General features: G+C 36.4%; 1 protein-coding gene across 2 annotated transcripts in view; it reads right to left on the reverse strand.

Annotated features, from left to right (window-relative positions):
* INTS6 (integrator complex subunit 6) overlaps positions 1-25,138 on the reverse strand; it is an 89,229-nt gene that overhangs the window by 51,875 nt on the left and 12,216 nt on the right. Inside the window, exon 3 of one of the 2 annotated variants that reach the window (XM_006879514.1) lies at positions 16,891-16,980. In XM_006879514.1, coding sequence (XP_006879576.1) covers positions 16,891-16,980 — 90 coding nt within the window. Of the gene's footprint in view, positions 1-4,607; positions 4,883-16,890; positions 16,981-25,138 lie in introns of those variants that run through there. The other variant, XM_006879515.1, reaches the window with a different exon arrangement.

The following is a 25,138-nucleotide window of genomic DNA, read 5'->3' on the forward strand; positions in this document are numbered from 1 at the left end:
GATTATAATAATATTTATGGAACAGGGTCAAAGGAAAGCCAGAAGAATATTAACATGGAAGCCAAAAGGCACTCTAACAGTATTCAAAATACTCTTCAAAGTGCTGTTGATAAAGCTTCATCAAAGAAAAAACATAAAAGCAAAAGTTCGATTTGGAAGATGAGAAAAGTCATTAAAAATGACCGTGAAAAATTACATTGTAGTAGAGGCATCTTTGGTAGGTGAGAGATAAGAAATAAAGCTGCCAACTCAAAGGTTCACAGTTCAAATGAATCCACTATCTACCAGCTGCTCCACAGGAGGATGGGCCATCTCCTCTCGTTAGATTAACTACCTCTGAAAACCAGTTGGAGGGTCAGCTCTAGGTTGATTCCGACTCAGTGGTACAACCACTACTATAGACTAAAAAGGAAGGAAAAGTTCTTTTTTGGAGAAAATTGGAAACTATTTCTAAATTGGAGTATGTAAGGAAAGAAGGAACACAGTGAAGTCAATGGAGGAGCAATTCAACCCAATTATGTTGCGTCCATCGCCATGGATGTCCTCCTCCACTGGGTTTCCCAGACTGCAAATCTTAAATAGAGGTGGTAGTGGATACATTTTGAGAGGTTTTTTCTCCTTTTCCTTTATTTTATTTCATTTCATTTTTTAGCAAGGCTGCAGAGAGGCAGAGTTATAGGACTAATATCACCGTCTACTTTCATAATCACTTCATCACCTGAAAATGAAACTCCACAACCATTAATCTTCCTCCCACATTCCTGACCCCCACCAAATACTTACTGTGATTTAAAGGGAAACACAGTAAGTGATCTTTGTATGTGGCTTCTTTCACTTAGCGTGTTTTCAGGGTGCACCAATGTTTGTAAGCATATGTCATTTCTTTCTATTGTTGAGTAACAATACAGATAGAGTATATTTATTAATTAATGGACACAATAGTCACTTTGTAGTCTTATGAATACTGTTACTATGAGCAATCACATATAGATTTTTGTGGAAGCATATTTTCTGCTTTCTTGATGTATGCCCTGGAGTGGAATTGATGCTTTCTACGGTAATTAAGTCTATGCTTAACTATCTGACAAATGGTCAAGATTTTCCAAAGTAACTGCATTATTTTACAGTCCCACCTTCAACATACAGGGTTTACCTTCTCTATATCCTCACCATCACTTGTCTTCTTATGTATGTATGTATGTATGTACGTATATATGTGTGTACCGCTGAATCAGATCTGACTGGTACAGGAAGAGGTTGCCTCTCCTCCTGCAGAGCATATAGTGGATTCGAACCGCATACCCTCAGGATTGCAGTGCAGCTTCTTGCCACTCGGCCACCAGAGCTCCCTTATTTACTGTCTTTTTAATTACAGCCATCATAAAAGATTATTCATTGTCCAGGTCTCAGATGCATAGCTAGCAATCAGGAAGACAATGGTCAGACCCAGACACAGCTTAGTCTTCAAACTGACATCACTACTCCGCAATAATTTGGAAAGGTCCTTAATTGCGGATTTTCCCAGTGAAATGCAATGCATCTCTATTTCCTGACTGCTGGTGCCAAGGATGTTAATTGTGGATCCAAGCAAGATGAAGCTGTTGACAGTTTCAATGTCCTCTCCTTCCATCCTGACACTGTCTTCTGGTCCAGTGGTAAGAATCCTTTCTTTTTTCTTGATATTGAGACATAATCCATTTTCAAGGTTGCATTCCTTGATCTTAGTTGCTAACAAGTCAAAACCAATTCACAGCTGATCCCTGTGGCTTTTTAGAGGCTTGAACTACAAGGGAAGAAACTGTCCATCTTTCTCTAAAGGTGCAATTGGTGGTTTCAAATCCCTTGCCTTTGGGTTGGGAACACAATTCTCCCCTAGATCACCATAACCCTAATAGGAAGTAGTATATCTCATTGATTTTATTTGCATTTCTTTAAGAACTGACTGACACAATGACTGCAGCAAAGGACTTGAATGTGTCAGAGATTGTGAGGATAGCACAAGGTGGGATAGAGTTCAGAAATGTTTCCATACGAATTTTACTTGACTGATGGCACCTAACAATAACTAATTATAGTAAGAACCTTTTGCATGTGCAATTAACCATGTCCACATTTTCTTTGGAAAAAAATCTTCTCAAACCCTTTACCCATTTTTTCCATTGTGTTTTTTATTTTTGAGTTTTAACAGTTGTTGGCTATGTGTATCATAACAAATCATGGGTAATACTGAGAGTAAGAATGCCAGAACACTTAATTGTATTTACGACAAACCCAGAGATTAAGAAATAGTTGTTCAGACAGAACAAGGGAACACTGCATGGCTTAAAATCAGAAAAGGTGTGCATCAGAGCTGTATCCTTTCTCCATCCTTATTCAATCTATATGCTAAACCATTTAAGAAGACTGTGGCACCAGGACTGGAGGAAGATTCATCAACAACTTGCATGATGCAGAGGACACAATCTTGCAGAAAGTGAAGAGGAGTTAAAATACTTGCTGCAGAAGATCAATAGGGATTATATCACAACACCAAGAAAACAAGAATCTTCACGGCTGGACCAATAAGAAACATCATGATAGATAGAGAAAAAATTAAAACGATCAACGACTTCATTTTACATGGATCTAAAATTAACACCCATGGCAACTGCAGCCAAGAAATCAAAAGGCATGTTATGTTACACTGAGAAAATCTACTGTCAAGGACCTCTCCAAAGTGCTAACAATGCAAGACTGAGATGTACTCTTTTTTTGGTCCACACTATTGTTATCTTTTTAAAATATTAAGCCTGATTTTCCCCCCCTACAAAATGCTATTCAGTGGCTTCTACTTCTAAGGCAAAGAAAGTTCCTTGGCAGAACACACACGACAGGTCACAACAACCTCTCTAGTCTCATTTCCTGTTACTTCTTTCTTATACTTCACCAATAGTCAATGTTGAGGTACATACTCCCTTACTATCAGCTTTATGTCTCTGCAATCATTCACTTAGAAACAAATTAGTTTTTCAAAGACTAACTCAATCCATCATTTCCCAGAGCTAGTTCTAGCCTCACTTTCCCAGTATCAGCATAACAACTTCGCTTTTTTTCATTTTACTTCTCAAAGTATGTTGTAACTGCTTACCTCCCTCTCTTACCAAACTCGTGGTCTAATCTGAACATCACTGGTGTTTAGCAAGCATTTGTTTCATTAAAAGGGGTATGTTTTATTAGTGTTCTTCTTCTGTTCAATTCATGAAAGATTAACTGTATGAACAAAGTCTAACTAAAACTTATGGTAAAATGTCCTATCAGAAGTAGTGTAATACAACAATAACAATCTGCAAAACATGCAGACCATAGTCTGTATTATGTGGACTACATCAAGGAGCCGTTAACCAATACCTACTATGCACATAAGGCATATCCAGTGCACTGTTTCTATAAATGAGGTTTTCTAGAAATAGAGCTATACTCATCAATATAATGTATTCTGTATAGCTGGCTTTGCCCTAAAATGACAGAATCAAGTCGTTCCAACAGAGATCATTCTACTTGGCATTTGAATCAAAAAGTCTGTTGACTCTTGCTATATATACATCATAACCCAAGGTTAAGGGGGGGTTGGGAGAATAGAAGTTTCTTTGCAAAATATTTTTTCATTGTATAAATGTCTGATTTTGTATGTTTTCTAACATAGTAAATGTATTAGTAGAGCAGTATATACTTTCTAAATTAAAAAATATGCATTGGGGAAAGAATACACTCTAGGGCTTTTTGCTTGCTTTTTAACAAACACAGGAAGCTCAGTCAAAAACTACTAACTTTTAGGACAAATGTTAGAGCTTCTTGAAAATCCAATTATAGATATTATTGGAACTACAGGGTTCCATACATATTACAAATCACAAAGAAAGAAGCCTAGAATTAAACTTCAAAGTAAAAATGGTCAAGACATCACCTGACTTTTAATGTGGCTAAAACACTGTATTCAAACAAAGGAAATAGTAAAATATTTTTCAAATTGGAAGTAATAAAATTAATTTCTTAAATCTAAAATACTCTGAAGATGGTTATGTTTTAAAAATAAGTTTTATCAATTAGGCAAATGAAGCACAAACTTACCATTTAAACTCCTGAAACTTAATGGCTTGATAAACAACTAGTACGTAATAAATATACAGAGATATTTAACTAGCTAAATTTTTTTTTAATTATCAATACCATTGTTCAAATCTGATAACAAACTATCTTTTAGTCTTAAATATGACAAGCATGAACAAAAGAGACAGAAAAAGAAGGCTAAAGGTACAACTGACTTAATAATATAATTTTGTAACCAAGGTGTTCATTAGTATGACAGTAAGGCTGTTTCCATTTAAGACAAGAGTTGCTAATCCAGGGCTCTGAATAGCCCCACCTCCATAAAATGAATCTTAAATTTAGAAAATAGTTTCTAATAAAATTGGGGTCTGAGAATCTTCAGCAAATCTATACTCTCAAAATTTAACTGATCAATTGCACCGGGATTGGTTGTTCAGGTTAGGATTGTCATTCATCCTTGAATTGGATTCTCCAACCAATAGTCACAGCCCCCAGAGAGAACTACACTCTACTCTGCTCACCTTTAAGGCTTTTTCTGAGGCCTTCCGAGATGCCTAGCCTCAGACTTTTGAGGAAGGCTAGCCATTAGACAATGCATTTCCCCACGTTCTGACTGCTGGCAGAGACATCCAGGATCAGGTCGATCCTGTATCCAGGAATCATCCTGTATCCAGGAACCCTCCCTGGGGCACCAGTCATCATGAGACAGTCAGTGCACCTTAGCACTTCTTGAAAACCACTGGGTTGCTCCTTTAGCTGAAAGGAAAAAAAACATCAAAACTACAACAAACAAAACAAAGGGGAGCAAATCAGTAAGTCAACCTGAAAAGGCAGAACGTGTGGAAATGCATACCAAAACAGCCTTCCTTGTCTAGATAAAAATGCAGGCGGGAAAGACCTCAGTCTCAACATTATTTCAGTTACTGAATAAAATTTAGTCCTAGGACACAAATCTAAATATTTAAAATCCACTCTGCTAAATCTGAAAAGTACAATGAGAGTAATTATTAAGGGAAATGATTTAAAGGACTGAAGCTAATGAAGTATAAGCAAACACTTAAAAAAAGACTAGCAGCCTACAGTTGGCCTAAGAGCACACCCTCATTTTACCAACTATTTAACATCTGTAGTCTCTCAAATTGTAATACGACTTAAAGAGATACAAAATACACTCTGTAGTCTAAGGATAACAGAAAGCTGCCAGTGCCATTGTTCAAATCTGATAACAAATCAACTCTTTTTCTTAAATACGATAATGATGAATGAAGAAAAAGAACTTGTGGGCTTGAATCCTCTTTAAGCAGCATTACACCAATCCAATGAAAGGTGTGGCACGCACACACAAATATGAAGGCTCTTATCCTAGTGTCTTCGTAAATTTTCAGTGTTGAAGCTTGCTTGAAATAAGCCCCTTTAAATGATCCCATCTTTATCTCCACAAAGAAAAAAACTGGAAAAGTTAATAAACAATTAAGATTTAAGACTTAATCTGCTTAAATATAAGAATTCTACTGCAGGAATACAGATCTGAAAGTATGCTCTTGCTTTCAAATATAAAATAACTACTAAGACACAATAATGCTCAAAGGCAAGAAATCTCTGAGGTTATTGTTTTAGAAGAGTTGGCTCACAGCACATTTAATACATTCTTACCCTAAAGGGAATGAACATTTTTGTCTATTGCGTTATTGCTTATAATATTCACAAAGATGCCCAAGTAAGAATCTTAAAAATACTACTATTCCAGTATTTTTAAAAACTGTCTGATAACCACATTTCCCTGTGTTATTACATGGAGTTTGCTAATTCTTCTGAGTCTATCATCCCCTTTATTCTATTACTTTGATGATGTAAATCAAATGCTTATTTACTATAACACTCCCTACTTCTCTCCAGGGTTTGATAATTCATTGCAATTATTACATAAAGCTCACAGGTAATATTCACAATTATGGGTTTTATTAGGGAAGATATAAGTTATAATTACCAGGAATGATTCAGAACATAGTTCTTTAATTTAAAGTAGCCTCTCCCAGTAACAAATTGTGGCTAACACATGAGAAGAATGGGAGTCCCAAAACACTTAACTGTGCCCATGCAAAACCTTTGTTGTGTGAACAGAGCAAGGAAGTACTGTATGGTTTAAAATCAGCAAAGGTCTATCAGAGTTGTATCCTCTCTCCATACTTATCTGTATACTGACCAAGTTATTTGAGAAGCTGGACTCTAGGAAGAACAATGTGGCATCAGGATCAGAGGAAGATTCATCATAACGTTTGTTATACAGACAACACAACCTTGCTTGCTGAAAGTGAGGACTTAAAGCACATACTGCAGAAAATCAAAGACTACAGCCTTTAATATGCACTACATCTCAATGTCAAGAAAACAAAATCCTCGTTACAGTACCAAGAGGTAACATCATGAGAGATGAAAAAAAGACTGAAATGGTCAACAACTTCATTTTACTTGGATCCACAATCAAAGCACTCGGTACCAGCAGTCAGGAGATCAGGAAAAATGTATTGCACTGGGAAGTCTGCAGTCAGGGACCTCTCCAGAGTATTGAGGAACAATGTCAGTACTAGAACTAAGGTGCACTTAATTCAGACCATGGTCTTTCCAATCACTTGTTATGCTATTGAGAGCTGGACAATTAATAAGGATGACAGAAGAATTACTGATATCTTTGAACTGTGATGCTAAAAAAAGAGTACTCAATATCCCATGGATTGCCAAAAGAACCAGCAGGTATATCTTGGAGAAGGTGCAGCCAGAGTGCTCCCTGGAGACAAGGAAAGGTGGAGGGACAGTGAAGGAGAGAAAGACCCTCAATCAGGCGAACTGACACAGGAACTGCAGCAACGGACTCGAGTATGTTAAGAGATTATGAGGATGGCACTGGATAGGACAGGGTTTAGATGTGCTTTTCACATGGCTGCTATGAGTCCTACTAAACTCGATGGCACCTAACAACAACTTCTCTGTCTTGCTATATGATTGCCTCCAACAAGCCCTATGCGTCTCCTCAGACAGTTCAAAATTGTGATTCAAGACAAATTTACTTTTCAGTTCTTTCAGCTGGGGTGGTCTCTTCCTGCTGCAATTGACAAGTCACAAAAACCCAACAGAGGACAGCTATGAGCTGGAACTGACTGCACAGCCCTGAGTACTTTCTCTTCCTACAGTGTCATCATGGCTTGATTCCCCACCTGTCCATTACAGCAGAGCTCCTTACACTGCTGAGAACCTTCTGTTAACTTCTGCCATGAGATTAATTTAATATTAGTATTATATTTAATTAGTATTTCATTTAATAGCAATATTACAACTGCTAATTGGCTGCTGACCATACAATCAGCAGTCTGAAGTGTCTGATACAGGCCATGGTCTTTGCAATCACAGAGAGTTGGACAATGACTAGGGAGGACAGAAGGAGAATTGATGCCTTTGAGCTGTAATGCTGGAGAAGAGTATTGAATAAACCATGGACTGCCAAGAAAACAAACAGATTCATCCTGGAGAGGGTTAATACTCCTTGGAGGCAAGGTATTCTGGGGCTTCGTCTGACATACTTTGGTCATGTTGTAAGGAGAGACCGGTCCTTGGAGAGGGACATCATGCTTGGGAGGGTGGAGGGGCAACGCAGGAGGGGAAGACCCTCTATGAGGTGGATTGATTCAGTGACTGGGGTAATCGGGATGGGTGTGTCAGCGACAGTGCGATTGGCACAAGACAGAGCAGGGTTTAGGGCTGTTGTACATAGGGTCGCTAAGAGTCACAAACGAAGGCACATAACAACAACAACAACTGCTAGTTAACTCCTTGCTTATCTTCAAAGAAATACCTTTTCTAGGGGTAATATTTTTTAAAAAACAACAACTCTGTGGCGGTCAAGTCACAGGATAAAGCCAATCTGCACCCACAGGTTTCCAAGGTGGTGATCTTTACAATACATAGGACAACTGGCAGGTTCAGACTGCTGACTGTATGGTCAGCAGCCAAGTTTTAACCAAAGGCACCAAAAGGCTACATCTAAGGACAATCAAAGTCAAAGTCATGGCTGTCAAGTCAAAACAGATTCACAGCCAACCCTCCAACAGGTTTTTAGAGGCTATAAATCACACAGACTATTTTTTCCAAGGAGCTACTAGGAGATGAGCAGCCCCTGACAGGCAAGACCCTTGGGTTACCAGTGTGACTCCCAAAGGACTAGGCCACTGGAGCTCCCAATTTAGGGCTAAGAGCCTTGCTACAAGGGAGCTCTGGTGGCCAAGCAGAAAGAAGCTGCACTGCCATTCCAAAGGCACATGGTTCAAATCCACCAGCTGCTCTGCAGAAAAAGGATGGACAATCTCCTCCTATTTAATTTATAGCTTCTGAAAACCCACAGGAGGGTCAGCTATGGGTTGGTTCTGACTCAACTGCATACCACACCAGCAATAGCCTTGTTGGGAGTTGAACTGGTAGGCCAAAGGTGGCCTTTCTCAGGTGATCTGAATCTATCAGCAACTCTACAGGAGAAATATGTGCAGGTAATTTCCTCCCACACAACAGCCTCTAAAAACCTGCAGGAGGGTCAGCTATGAGTCAGTTCCATCTCGAAGGCAGTGAGCAGTAATGAGTAAGCCTTCTTTAATTCTACTGTCATTTCCCCAACACTTAGACATACAGAGTAAAACCTGAGAAAGCCAGGGATGTATAAGGTGCAAATATGTCGGAAGAAAAGGTCATGTATTTGTCATTAAAAAAGCAATAGGAAAGTGGTAAAATGTTGTTAAAGGCAGAATGCTGTGAGACTCTGAGAAAGGTGGGAGTCTACTTCAGCTCTCAAAGGCTTCATTCAACATAAATGTATGGTGCACAACTCAAGTTCCCATGAATCTCAAAATACCACACAGAACTGTTGCTAAATTAATCTAAAATACACTTAAATAATTCAAAATACGAAGAGTTCTTTCTGGAAAGACATTTCGGCATCAAATGTCTAAGAAGCAAAAATTAAGTGTAACTATACAATTTCTTTTTTATATTGCTCATCTGGATCAAGTATGTACTTTTTAAAATGATGGCAGACGCATGGCTCAAAACCAGAACTTAAACCTGAGTAACTACACTAGAATATCATATAGTCCTTTAGAAGAAAATCCATGGCCATACAGTGACCCCATGTGTATAGAACAAAACTACACTCCATGGAGTTTTCAAAGTAACCTCTTGAGGCATATAACCTCTAACTAGGTCCAAACTTCCAATCTTTCAGTTTCATAGTTAAGCATACTCAAAATAGTTGCACCACCCAGGTTTCCAAATATATGACAGAAAATGTTAATTATTCCCCTCTTCCTAGAGCTCTCTCACCCATCACCATCTCCTATGTTTAAGAAACTCATCCCTGAGTTTAAGAAACATTCTCTACCATCAAGTCAGAGCCAATTCACAGCTAACCTCCAGCAGGTTTTCCGAGGTAGTTAACTGCACTGGAGCAGCAGCTGGTGGATTCTATCCATGTGCCTGGGGTGTGGCAGCACAGCTCCGTGCCACTAGTCCTATTCAATACAGTACATTGTAAGCAATAACAACAAATGAAGATGACACCAAAGTTAACATTTCAGGCCCACCTATTCTAAACTACATCATCCTACCAGAATCCACCTCCATGAGACCATGAGTCAGAAGACTTTTGTCATGAGACCAGAACTGAATGGTGCCCAGCTACGATCACTGAGTATTTCTGTCATAAATTCTATAGATGCATCCTGATCAAAATGGGGGAAATGAACAACAGTATTTCAAAGTTTTACAGATTAGACTTTTTGGATGAATCCCTGAAACCACTGCCCCAAAAATAATCTTTAAACTTTAAACCTCAAAGATCCCCTGAAGTTTTCTTAAAACCAAACAGGTTAGCTGAACTAGTAAAGACTGTCTGCCTTGAGCACTATGGGATCAAAAGTACAAGAGCAACTTAGAAAAGAAACAATTTACAAGTTAGATGAAAAGACTTAAGGGTCACTGAGTTTCTGTTAATAAGAACACTCAAAAAAGGGGGGTGAGAATGGCTGTAAAACTCAAAACCATAACCAACGTCACTCAGTTGTGCATGTAGAAACTGCTGATTTGATGACTGCTGTGCTGAGTATATTCTCAACAACAAAAAAAATAAAGTTTAACTTTATCCACATCTACAGAAGGTCAATTCCACTGTTTTAATAGGTTAGGAGTTACTTCTGTATTTATAAATAATGTCTGAAACAAAACCATTGTTTGAAAAATCTATTTCTAACTTATTTTGTTAAAGTTGCTCATCTTCTAATGCTTTTGGCTGCTGTCTTTTTCAAATACTTGCCATTATCTGTGTTATAAAACTATAGCTTCCAAATCTGATTGGGATGATTTTAAACACTTAAGAAAAAAAAAATTTCTTTTCTTAAGTATATTTAAAACAAAAAAAAAAGGTTCTCCCCCAGGTCCCTCCCCAGATCAACTCAACCAAAAATTTCCAAAATTAAGGCTGAAGTGTGCCTATTTTTTAAAGCACACTAGGGTGATTTTGATGTAGTCACTTGAAAGCTACTGATCTAAATATCACAACAGTTTAAATATGGGAAAGCTAAAACCAGAGAATAACAGAGACGTTTCTAAATTAAATTCTCCTTACTTGTGGCAAGTCTCTAATTGCACATAGATTTTGACAGACTAATAAAGGCAAAGCGAAGCTACTTCAACCTCTGAATAAAAACTATTTCAACAGATCTATCCTACTGTAAGATTCTAGATCACAGATTAATTTATTGTAGCCACAGCTTCAAGAAAGAATTATTGTCAAATGCCATTGGGTCTGTTCTCATTAAAGCAGCACTGTTTTTTGTTCCATTGCCTATCTGCAAACCATTCCAAAAGTGATTTTCTTACCACATAATCTGAAGTCACATATATCAAATAAGACTGTTATAAATGTGAACTTCTAATAGTAATCATTAAACTAAAATATTTAAAATACTTTAATTATATACTTTAATATTACATTTTATCATTTGTTGTTGCTGCTTTGTGCCACTGAGTCGCCTGTAACTCAAACAGCTCTGAACTCTGCCCTATCCTGAGCCAGGTTTACTGACTCCGACATACAATTATATACATATATCCATATAACTGCAGATGTATGTATACATCTCTGTGGCACACAGGAATAAAACCAGAGATTGAGAAAACAGGGCCTAAAACATCAGCCAAAAAAGAAAATGTAAATGATCTGCATTCAACAAATTCCAACTAAATGCTCTTGGAAACTTAACTGGATTATATCTCAAAAGAAGGAAAACTAAAATCTTCAAAACCACATCAATGACCATCAGAAATGGAGAAAAATATTTAAATCGTCAAGGATTTCATTTTACTTAGATCTACAATCAAGGCCCATTGAAGTAGCAGTCAAAAAATCAAATGATGTGCTTATATTGAGCAAATTTGTTGCCAAGGCCCTTGTTAAAGTACTAAAAAACAAGGATGTAAAGTGCACCTCACATGGTATTTTCAATCACTTCATTATGTATGTAACAGTCGGTGCTGCCTGTTGTTGCTTGCCGTCAGGTCTGGAAACAAACCATAGCTGCCCCCCTAGTGCGTTTTCAGAGGCAGTAAATCCCACAGGAGGAGACTGCGTATTTTTCTCCCATGGAACAGCTGGTGGATCTGAATCATATGTCTTTGGGATTCGGACAATAAATAAAGAAGACCTAAGAAAAAAATGATGCCTTTAATCATATAGTTACTATAGAATACAGTACACAGTGATTACCTAAGTAATAAGCAAATCTGTCTTTGAAGTCATCAGCCAGGTTGATACGTAGAAAAAGAAAAATAAAGGCTCATCTCATATACCTTGGGCATGTTGTCAGGAGGGGCTAGTCCTGGGGAGGGGGGGTAATTTATGCTGGGAAAGGTAAAAAGAGTATCATCCTCAAGATGATGTGGTAAAGTGACAGTAACAATAACCTCACTGAGAGGAAGAAGCAGGATAGTAGTGCTTCCTCCAGCAGACAGGGTCTCGCTGAGAGTCAGTCAACATACCTAACAACATACACAGTAACGCTGCACATCTATTCAGAACATCTGAATCACCAAACAATATGCTTTAAGTTAAACCTGAAGTTGCTACTGAGTCACTAACAATAACAACAACGAACTGGCAAGGTAACTAAGGGATAAAAGTGAAATCTCAAACACATATTTCAGCAGATCTATTTGGGACATTCTCTCATATACAGTAAGGAAGCAGCCATACTTCACAAGTCTTTTTAAAAGGAGAAACTCACACTTGTTGCCATCAAGCAGAAATGCACAACCAATTGGGTATAACGTAGTACATGTAACAACAGTCAGTGAAAAGTTTGTCTTTCTATGCGTTAAACATTAAAGAAACATCTCCAAATAACAGTAATGTTTTGACACAAGTGACAAACAGGGCCTGTCTCTTACTGTGAACTATGGGATTTTAACATAACAAGCCTTACAAGGGTGGCTAACTACAGTGAGTTGTACATTAAGTCAGAAATGCCTGTACTGTGACCAGCACTTTCAAGGATGAGAAAAATAACTGCTACACTACCCTGGAATGTCATTCATCACCAAGAAGCCACTGGCAAGACTTCACCAGTGCTGTGTATTGAGCAATACTGTTAGCCACATGTTCTTGGAATCATAGTACAAAATAGTTTTCCACTACAAGCAGTACTAGAGATGATTCTTTGCAGGAAAAAGAAACTAGGAAAAATAACGTAGTAACTCTACTTACTATCTATTCATTCTACTGAAGCAGTTGATACAGCAGTAAATTAACATGATGAATCTGGCCACAAGTATGTTTACCAATGAGGGTAACACAGTGTTTACAATTCTAGCTAAAATATGCCTCACAAATGAAAACAAGGCAAACAATTGGTTTTAACAGCTCCAGTTAAAAAACAAAAGGGAAAAAAAACCCCACATATATTTCAAATCCAAGTGGCCATCAAAAGCCCTAGACATGCTTATCTAAAAATACTATAGCAGAAACACAGGCATGACACCACAAAAAATACTGGACTTTATGAGGCCATAGAAGATAAAGTCAAGAATGAATATGTAAACGAACACACAGCTCAAGATTTTCACTTATAATACAATGCTGTTACTCTTCTAACTCAAAACAAAATGCTATCATTTTTAGAAAAAAAATTATAGAAAATTAGGTCATTTTGGCCTGCACATCTTAAACAAGAGTAACACGGCACCAACTTTTCTAGGCTCAAAACAGCTTTATACCAGACTTCTTTTCAAGGTTCACAGACGTATACTGAATCATATAGCCACAAACACACTGAATATCATCAACCAAAAGTGAAATTACTATAAAATTTCACATTACACAGGACTTAACAGGAACACAGACAATATTAAGCCTCCCTCTTCAATATCCTCTATACACTTAGTTTGTATCGGTCTTTCATCATTTAGGAAAAGTTTTTTGGTTGTTTGTTTTTTAATTTTTTTTTTTAATTTTATTATTATTTGTGTGTGTGTACCGTCCAATCAGATCTGACTGGTACAGGAGGAGATTGCCCCTCCTTCTTTGACAGAGCGTCTGATGGATTCGAACTGCACACCTCTGGGATTGCAGTGCAGCTTCTTGCCACTACTAGGCCACCAGAGCTCGCCTTAGAAAAAGTTTTTAACAGATGACGTCCCCCATAAAGACTGTGAACTGAAAATGCAGAAATTATTCAATTATTTTATTCTCACTGCCTAGGGATACCCTGGTCACAAAAATCTCTATTTTCATGTGAAAAACTGCATGAATAAGAACACTTATATCCCTACTACATAAAAAGATGAAGCAGACAAGAATTCAGGGAAATGGAAGATAAATGTTAAAATTACACCCTAACATGCAGAAAAGCAGTAGTATATTTGGAGGGGAAAAAAATCACTAATCCAAAGAGGCCAGATATTTCTGGAATTTATATAAACTTTTATCTAATTTTGATAATAAGACATTTTTGAGCCAATCATTTAATCTCTCTGGATCTCAATTTCCTCATTTAGAAAATAAAAAACAAAGACTAAGTAAATTTCCTTAGACATTATGAGGATACCTTTTAAAGTAGAAGGAATATTTACTCTTAAAAAAAAAAGGAAGCACTAGAATAGGTGTAACTAGCATACTGTGTTAGAGAACATAAAAAAATATGAAACAGGCAGAATGTACAACTCCTTACATAGTAACAGGTCACATAAACAGCAGTCACAGCCCACCTAAGAACCATTTTCACATGCACATCCCTAATGGGAAGTTAACAGATAAACTCCAAAACAGAACCAAATTTTCCAAAGATCAGAAATTTCAAGAGAAGAGGTATAAAAAGACAATTATGTTTGTTATTCCTTAGTAGGAATTTTAATAAGTATCATATTTAGCATACATACACACACAGAAGAGCAAAACAAAACTATCATGATACTTTTCTAGAAATTAAAAGATTCCTTTAAAATGAATCATTTTATTTAATTATTCAGACTAAACAAGATCAGTATATTTCACATCTGTGCAGAAATAAAGCTTCAATAACACATACATCTATGGCATATTCTTTTTCCCACAAGATGAGTCTTGTTGGGATCCTAAAAATTACACACTCAAAGATTCAAAGGCATTCCTCAACTTGAAACTCAAAACAACTCTAAGGCCTATGTTCCAAATAAACCTATGCCTTAAAATAAACCTTTCACTATAGATAAATGACAGTAGTAATCAATCTTGGACTTTATATCAGATTCAACACATCAATGTCTATAATCAATTCTATTAAAAAATACAATCTGTGCTCTCAGTACAATGGCTAAATATTGTAGACAGTGTAATAAAAATGGGAACATAAGACCCTTGGCCAACCTTATTCTGAGGTAATTTCTGATCATACATGGTCACATTTCTCAAATAGCAAAGAAAGGCCTAGAATGAAAGGCAATGTCAAGATCCATCTATGTTTCCAATATATCTTAAAAAGTTCAAGGAGATCCCATAAAACAAATATTGCAAACATTACAGATAAATATACATGGAGTAAAATACATTACACTCCAAACGACATTTCTGTAAAATAGACTGGTCTGGATAGAGTACTTCTTATGGAGGAATCAAGTCTAAGAAAGCCCAAAAACAATTAGCTACAACTACGGAGCATTTAGCATAAACTAAACTTATCTAATTACTAATTACAATCTACTCAAGTTTTAAATGTCTATATCCAAGAATTATATTCTAAATTTCCTTGCATATCAATTGTTCAGTAAAACAATTTTAGCTCACTTTCCCCATAATCAAGCTCAGGCAATTCAAAATTCTCGACTACATTCTCTTTTAGCTAGCTTTGGCATTGCCAAAGGTACATACACAGTTTGAATCACCAGCTGCCTCATGGGAGAATGATGGGCAATCTCTTCCCATATGATTAACTACCTTTGAAAACCTGCTGGTGGGTCAGCTATGGGTCGGTTCCAACTGAGTAGTACAAAAGTACTTCCATGTACCTTCTTTTCAAACGTCCAAACAATCCTCAGAAACAAGGCAAAAAAAATCTATCTTTTAGATAAGAAAACAGAGAAGTTACATATTTTACAAAGTTAAGAACAGGCTAGAAAGAAGCTGAGTCAAGATGAAGTGACTCCACATCCGACTGGCATTCTACAATATTACAGGAATGGAAATATTGCTAAAATGTCTCAAATTTAAAATCTGTACTTTTCCTAATTAAGCAAATTCTTTGTAAAGATAACGGAAATGAAAATGAAAAGCCTAAAGTAAAATAAAAACAGCAAAGAGATTAATCTAACTATTCCAAATCAATTTTTTAAAAAACAAAATGTTTACCAGTTCAAACCGTAATTAAACACTTGATTAACATATCTCTTTTCTCTGCACTTTGCAAATAGTGCTTTTTTTTAACAAACAAGATTTCTTGTAACCTCAAGCAAGTCTATGGGTAAGTTTTCCCACAGCTCATGCTCACTGTGTCTCTCCATCCCACATCTTTAAGTCTCACACTATTTCAAAATTCTTGATGATTTTGCATATCTAAAACACTACAGCACAGTGTAAACAGAAATTTCAAATGTACTGAGAGACACAAAAATTCACTGACTTGCTTTATTGCAAATATTCACTTTTTACAATGGTCTAGAACCAACGTATGGTATCTCTGTCACATGCCAGAAAATTCTTTTCAAAAACAACAAAAGCCTATTGCATTCCCACCTGAGGTTAACACTCCACAAAGCATGCTAACAGAGGACAGGTGAGGTGAGTTGCCAAGTAGTTGTCAATATCTGACATGGAGAAAACCTTCAAACTCTCCATTTCTCCAAATCTAAAGGCCCTGTTGGCCTGCTATCCTTTAGGTTAAGAGTCTCCACAGTGGAGTGCTTTTAACAATCCATTCAAACACAGAAAAAAAGTATTAGAATGGTGTTTCTAGTTTCTTCATTTGAAAAAAGTCACTCTATTAGTATTTCCTATATGAAATGTCACTGTCACTTGCACATAAACACATGCATTCATGTATATATGAAATAAGGGGTATGCTCAAAACTTCTGTAGAGGTATTCCTATTAAAAAATTAGAGACCTCTACTACAAAGAGATCTAGATAAATCTAGATTATATCAAATAATCAAGAGAAGCTACTGAAGGTGCTCAATATCCCAGAATAAATATTCAAATAGATTCAAAATACATCAGTACAATCAAAGTTTAAGCAAAACTTACCTCATCTTGGACTCCACTGGTAGTAGTCAACTTGCTCCCATCAGTAATTGTAATAATTATTGCTGGCTCCAAGAAAAAAGGGTTTCTTCCCTAAAGCCAAAAAGTGTATTTGATTTTATTAAAGTTTCACCTGTGTTATAGAAATTTTATTTCAATTCTTAGACATACAAGATTGCTCCTGTTTGGCTAATAAAATCTACACATATTTTACTGCACATTCTGCAAGTTTTTAAGGACATACAAACTACAACAGTGACTTATCGTGAGAAGAGTTGAATCAGGTAAAGGAAAAAGGTGGCACTTTTTTTTTTCTAGACCATGTTATTTTTAATTTTTTTCCCCTTCTCTGGACATAGACTGAGGTTGTGTGTTTGTTTTGATGTTGTGTGTTTTTTATAACAAGCATTTATATTTATGTCATTAAAAGTAAGTTAATGTCTTAAGTGATCCTAAGAGTTAAATTTCAGTAGTCCGACATTTTTTTGGTTCCAACAAATTTGAACACAAGCATTTTCTGGGCTTTCTTAGCAGCACAGAGGAGTGCTGCATAACCCTGCATGTCATCAGTGTCCAGACTAAGAGACCAAGGAGATGAGTGAAGGACTGCCAACTGGCTCCATGGACGTTTCAAAACAATCCAACAAGCAAAACTAACAAGCTAAGAAGGTTGATTACTTAGTGGTGGGGGAAAAGGAGTATGTTTCTACTTGTTATTAGGTACTTAGAGAATTAACACTTCCTCCCACATCGTAGTAATATCTTAATATTTGCTGAATTAACAAATTTACAGATATTTCACAAACAGCAATCATAACCTGTTTTTGTTGATTGCCTTCGAGTCGAGCACAACTCATAGCGACCCTCTACAACTATCAACATTTATCAAAGTTCAGAGTTTCTGGAGGCATGCTATTTAGGAAGTGGATGCCACTCCTGCTTCCAAACCTGTCAGAGTATGTTATTGTTGTTATGTGCCTTTGAGTTGCCTATGACATATAGCGACCGGATGTACAGAAGCTCTGAACCCCTCCCTGTCCTGAGCCAGTCTCACTAATTTCAACACACCAAGTCCCACCGCCCCAGTTACTGTGTCAATCCATCTCATAATCTAGTCAGCACAAAAGAAAGTGGTAGATTAAATGGCATGTACATTTTTCAAACGGATGCTCAAGAAGAGTCCTCTATTAAAATTATATTGAAAATAAGACATCACCCTATAAATTTCAAATTAATAACTATATTCAAATGTCACAGAAGTCTTCAGGAAGAAAGAAACAGATTTACTCTCCCTTTCTCCTCTACAACAGTCATGTTAAGCTGAAATCATTTTGGACAGTATCATACTATACTGCCTCTCACGTAGTTCTCACATGTACTATTAACTGTAATACTGCATATTTCCTCATGAACTTACTAAACGGGAAATGTTCATTCCCACCTTTGAGCACTGACTCACTTTTCCCTTTTACTGCCTACAACTTACTCAATTTTAGATAATTTAAATGTTTCCGAAATTTAAAGTCATAAAGTAAGCTCTCATACTCAAGCCAGAAAATTAGTCGTATTTATAATTCTAGAACCTATAATGTATTATGACCTTTATGATAATAATACAACTAAAATATTAACACTTAAGTTTTTAAAAACCATAATATGAAAATGCAAGTTAAAATAGGAGAAACTTAAAACTTGGGAGAAAGTCTGATTTATTAAATTTATTTAAACTAAATTCAAACACTAAAATCAAAGTTACTTTTTCGTAACAAAACAGAGTTTCATTTAAACACTACCTAGCCCTCTCCCCTCCAGAGGCAATGCCTGGAAGCACTACTATAATAACCGCTCTTGGTAACTTGTTTGCAAACTTGACCCTAGAAACTTGGTGAGGTAAATATTCAAGATTAAAAGATATAACCCAATGTCACTCTAGTGCTAAAGAATCAGCTAGAATCTCATTAAGACTTTCCAAACTTAAGTCACATTTTCTTCTTGCTTCTGAAGTCCTGTTGGTTATCAAGGAGATTCACTTTGACACAATTCTAAACCAAGGTGGACTGTGTCATACCCAATATATACAAGATATTTAATAAAATACAGTAGTATTTAATAAAAATTCTTCATTTTTAATATAGCATCTCTATAGTTAAATTAACTATATACTATTCCTTTGCTTAGTTTCCTGTTGCTGATTGCTTCCCCATTGATTTTTCTACATATAAATGCCTTCCTGTTTGTACTTAAAAATATATAACCTCAACTCATTTTCAGAGTATTTATAATATACAAGATAAAGTAAAATTGAGTTCTTTACGGGCCGTAAACTTTAGAAAACTCAAGATAAAAAGTAGGGGAAAAAGGTAAAAAACATTTTGATCCCTCCTGCACCCAATGAAGTTTTATCTTTTGCCTAAGGTCCTTTTTTAAGGTGAAGGGTTTAGTAAAAAATCATCGCACTATTAAGAAATTGAATAATAAGTACTATAAAAATGGAGAAAATGGTAAAATTAATGCCGTTTATGTATAAAAGAATGTTTTTCTTCACCTCTCTCCATATACAAATATTTCTATAGAAATGTCCAAATTAACCAAGGTATTTAAACATGAATTTCTAAAGCACAGCAGAAAGGCCTAAGGTCACTGGACTTCAGGACAGTTCCTATGCAATTCTGCTCTTTGCGTATCTTTTACAACGCACTTACTACTGGAGGGAGCAAAATAAAAATGTACTTGTTTGTGAATTGTCACCCCACCAAAAATCAAAATTCGCTATTTATCAGCACCATAGGTTACTATTTTTTGTTCTTACAGAAGATCATTTAACACTCAAAAATGCAAATTATTTGTGATTTAATACCCATAATTCTGTACCATTAACTGGCAAAAAAAAAAAAAAAAGTCATGTTATCTGATGCCACACTTCTGGAATTTAATAACTTCAATTTAACACTACTTTACACTTAAAAGTTTTAAGAAATATGTTTATAAAATCACTCAACTGGGCAACAGTACATACTAGCTGATTATATTCAAAGTTCACCTTAGGCCAGAATATCAACAGCCTTTATCATAATAAGATCTCAAAAAAGAATCTGAAAGTCCTGCAACAACAAAGGAAGCCAGCAGAGGGACAAGTTCACATCTGCCATTAAGACAATACATTCCCACGTTTTTTGTTTTTTTTAATTATTAAATTTTATTAATGTTAACGAACATTTACAGAGATTTAGGGTTTTCATTCATTCATTGTTGCACTACATTCCCATGTTTTTATTAGTAGCTGCTGACCTAAAGAAATTTAGACAGATCACTAACACCTGTTAAGCAGGTGTTAAACACAAAGTTCAACTCTGAGAGCTAAATTTGTCATTTCCTGTTGATTATGTGGATGTTTCTTATTTTAATATAGGTCAAAAGGCTCAACAGATAGGTTTTTTTAAAAAAATTAGGCCTAATATTTCCTCCTGCATTTTTCTCAACATTGAGTATTATCATGGGATTAAATTTAAAAGTAAAAAAAAACCCTAAAATTTAGCTAAAAAGTGGTTAGATCCTTTAGAAATTATTTCTGCAAATAAATGTTTCGAAAAAGTTATTTTGCTGGAAAATGATAAATTCTCCCAAACAGAAATTAACCTGGTTCACACAGTCCAAATTCTTTCATCTTACCTGAGTAATTCCTAAATTGTGATGAAGCAGAGGACAGAATGAACCCTCAAACAGGTATTAAGAATTATCAACTTAATCCAAAGAGCGACAATTTCTGCAATAAAACTTTTAGTGGCTACATCCTGTGGGACCAAGGGGTGCTAGTTTCCTGTTGGTGCCACCAGTCCTCTGAACAGTCCATAAGGATGGCAAAGCGGCTGTCTGTCCTACAGAATTCACAGTTCAAAGAGAGTTGCTCCTCTATCTGAAAACTGGATAATTCTATCAGCAGCTCTGTATCATTTACAACCTCAGAAGATCCACTACAAAGTCACCTATGAGTTGTCTCCAGGAGTTTGTTTGGTTTTACTCAGTGGGAAAATATACACCAAGGGTCAAGCCTCTGGCTCTCCTCCAACAGCAGCATCTTCTATTAACCAACACTTCTTACATGGAGTTGGATTTGCTTTTTAACAGGGGAGGTTGGGGATGGGAATCTACCCAACAAAACCATTCCCGTAAGCCAGCTCCCAATTCATGGAGACCCCAGGGTGTCAAAGTAGAACTGTGCTCCTTAGATGGTTTTACCCAATGATGTTTCCAAAGCCAATTTTCAGGACTTTTTTCCCAAGTATTTCAGGGTAGATTTAACCTTCTTTTGGTTATCAACTGAACACATTAAATCATTTACAAACCTACAGGTACTTCGTGTTAGGTGCTACTGAGTTGAGCCCTCACTACTCACAGCAATCTTATAAACAGATCTGAACCCTATATTATCCAGTGACATCATCATTATTTATGGCATGCTTAAGCCCATTGAAGCAATTTATCAATTCATCAAGTTAGGAGTCTTCTTCTGTCAACAGTCTGCCTTTCCTAGCATGTTACTCTTCAGGAAAAAGCCTCTCCTAGTAACATACTCAAAGTACAGACAAAGTTGCATCAGCTTTGCCTCCAAGTAGCATTCAAGCTGCACTTTTCCCAATATACATGTGTTTGTTCTTTAGTCAGTCCATGCAATATTCAGTACTCTTCTCCAACAGCATAACTCAAAGGCAAGAATTCTATCATTTATTATTCTTTGTCCAGCTTTCAGATGCAGAGCAAGTGACTGAAAAGACCATGGCCTGAATCAGGTACTGTCATCTTCAAAATGAAATCATTATTTCTCAATAATTTGGAGAGATCGGTAACTGAAGTCTTTCCTAATGCAATACATCTCCTGATCTCCTCACTGCGGTACCAAGAGTGTTAATGTTAACTGTGGATCCAAGTAAGATAATGTCATTGACAATTTCAGTCTTTTCTCCCATTTGTCATGATGTTGCCTACTGATCCAAGGTGAGACTTGTTTTCTTGATATTGAGATGATCTTCTGCAACAAGCACTTCAAGTCCTTCCCTTTTACCAAACAAGGTTGTATCATTTGCCTAACACAGGTTGCTGATCAATCTCCCTCTGATCCCGATGCCATACCATTTTCCTCAGAGACCAATTTCTTGATTTGCTTATCATACAGATTGACTAGGTATTGAGAGAGGATACAACCCCGACACACACCTTTCTTAATTTTAAAACAGGTAGTGTCCCCTTGCTGTTTGCACAACAGCCTCTTGGACTAGGCACAGGTTTCGTAAAAGCACAATTAAGTGTTTTTTCATTTCCATCTTCTCAGAGCCACCATTTGTTATGATCCACACATACAGTATTACAACCAATAAAGCACAGTCTCTGGTGTTGTTTTCAGCCTGGATCCATCTGACATGAGCAATGATATCCCCAATGCCATGATCTCTTCTAAATCCAGCCTGAATTTCTGACAGTTCTGTATGTACTGTTCTAGTCAGTGTTGGATGATCTTCTGCAATATTTTACTTACATGTGATACTATATTGCTTGATAATTTCCATATGCTGTTGGATCACCTTTCTTGGTAACAGAAACAACTATGTCAGCCAGACAGTTGTCTTCCACATTTCCTGGCAAAGACTGGTGAGCACATCCAGAGCGGCATCTGTTAGTTCAAACATGTCAACTGGCATATCATCATTTCCTGGGCTTTATTTTTTTGTCAATGCCTTCAGGGCAGCTTGAATGTGTTCATTATCACCGGCTCTTGATCATATGGAACTTACTGAAATATTTGGTACAATAACTGTGTATTCCCTCCACCTTCTCTTAATGCTTCCTGCATCATTTAAGATTTTGCACATAGCATTTCTCAGCAAAATATTGTAAAGGAATGTGCAGAGACCTGGAACTGAAGAAAAAAGAACTCACTCGGCATTTCTTAAGCTGAAAGAACTGAAAAACAAAGTCAAGTGTCAAATTACAACACTGAGATGCTTTGGGCAAAATCTTGATGCAAAGATTAGGAAGACTTAGTGTCAAAGCAGTGGTCCATTCACATCAACAGATGAAATGCTAAGATAAAACCCTTAGGCCAAAGCGTACGATCAAACTAGAAAAAGCAAGAATTTTTTGAGAAGTGGCTTGTGCTTTTGGCATCCTAGTATTTTCAGGTAAAAAAACTTTAGCTAACAATAAGCAAAAATGAAAATGATGAAAAGTACCTAGAGACAGAACTACTACCTCACTAAAGATTCTCAAATTTATCACTGGACAAGTACTTTGAAATATCACTATTCATTTGGTAATGGTCAAGTTGCTAGACTACTAGCTAATATTTAGGCTGATTTATTTATCTTTGTAGATTCTACACAATAAAGAGGAAGGAATTAAGGTCCACATTATCTATCCTACTACTAAAAACCTCAATCTCATGGCCAGAGAGACAGAAGTGACTCCTGACTAACCCTCTAGCAGGTTTTCCTAGGCTCTAACTCGCACAAGAGAGTTCCTGCTTCCTCCCACAGCACTCTCCAGCCCCATGCAGTTCATACAGCTTAGCAGCACAAAACTCTTCAGACCACATCACCAGAGCTCCCAACAATAAAGGGGGTCGCAAGACTTCAAGGACATTGCTGGGGATATAAGAAGTCATCTAATACTCATTTAGAAACTGATATTTGGCAGTGTAATGTGTGTAAATTCAGATTCTATAAAGCAAATATTTACAGAAGTATTAACATGAAATCCTTTTACATTGATCTAACTAAAAATGAAAAAATATCTTGAGATACAACTTTCATCTGAAGACATATGAGACATATAATAAATATGTCAGAGATACATATACACAGAACCAAAGAAGTGGCTTTTAGGACATTTGACAAAGCAAAACAACTAGAAAGTATAATCACCTTAATTTCTAAATTGCATAAACCTTAGGTTCTTATAGATCAGATTAATAATTCCTGCCAAATGGCTTACTATCTGTATTAAAACCTCTTTTTTCCCCTTTAACTTGGTTCCTTTTTGTTTTGTTTTAGCTTCAAAGTGCAGCAATAAACTGGGGCCAAGCTCATGTCATCAGGTTGGCTCCAACTCTGCGTCCCTCCACTAGGATTCTAAAGCTGTACATTTTAAGAGAAGACTACCCATTGTTCTCCTGTCTCCATGGCAACTGTTGGATTCAAACTGTCAACCTTTCAGTCAGCAGCTAGGAGTGCTACATACTACACCACCAGCATCCCTAAATGTAACAGCAGGATCTGCAAAAATCATAATTTTAATGAGTTTTATTTTTCTAAACAGTAATTTAAAGTCATCATTACTGCTGGAGTATACGGGCTGTTTCATTATTATATGGAGATAAAAAAACTAGTTAATTAACACATTCTAACTAAAATATAAAAATAAATTAATAAAGACCTACGAGGCCTACATTTAAATCAATACTCTTTGGTCAGAATTGGAAAGGGTTTTTTTCCCCAAATCAGCAAAATTATTATTTTTATAATTAAGACCTCAAGTAGTACGACATGAGTCTTTTTTTAAATTATTATTGGAAAGCAAGAAGGCAGTGCTTCACTACCACAAACTATGTAATCGAGTTTCCAACATTTGGGAAATCGCAGGAGCCACACATCCGGATACAAATGGATAAGGCTCACGCTGGGAAAACCACCTTGACCATGGCATCTCTCATGCCAGGTGAGGACCGTAAATGAGAATTCTGATGTGAAAACTCTAAAATTCTCATTTAAGAAATCAGTACTTCTAAAACACTATTTGACATTAAAAAAAAAATCTCTTAAGAATACATTAAGAAGTGATTAACTATGGCTGCTTCTGAAGAAAGGAAGTGAGTAAATGTATAAAATTTTATGATACTTGAATAATTTTTAGGCAGGTATATTTATTCACTGTCAGAATCAACTCAAGGGTATTAGGTTTTGAGTTTTTATTAGCTATTCAAGGGCACTTTTAAAAACCTAATTAAGTATACATCTAGTATACTGGGATACATTCATGTCTGCAAATATAAAAGAACATGTTAAAATTCCACTTCAGAGAAATCTTATGAGTGTCATATATAATGCCTAAACAATTGTGTACCAAGTTTCCTTTGTTGTTGTTATGTGCCGTCGAGTCGCTTGCGAGCCCTAAACCCTGCTCTATCCTGTGCCAATCGCACTGCCTCTGACACACCCATCCCGATTACCCCAGTCACTGAATCAATCCACCTCACAGAGGG

Source organism: Elephantulus edwardii, unplaced genomic scaffold, assembly GCF_000299155.1.
Source record: "Elephantulus edwardii isolate Elephantulus edwardi_28Jun2011 unplaced genomic scaffold, EleEdw1.0 scaffold00004, whole genome shotgun sequence".
Classification (NCBI taxonomy): domain Eukaryota; kingdom Metazoa; phylum Chordata; class Mammalia; order Macroscelidea; family Macroscelididae; genus Elephantulus; species Elephantulus edwardii.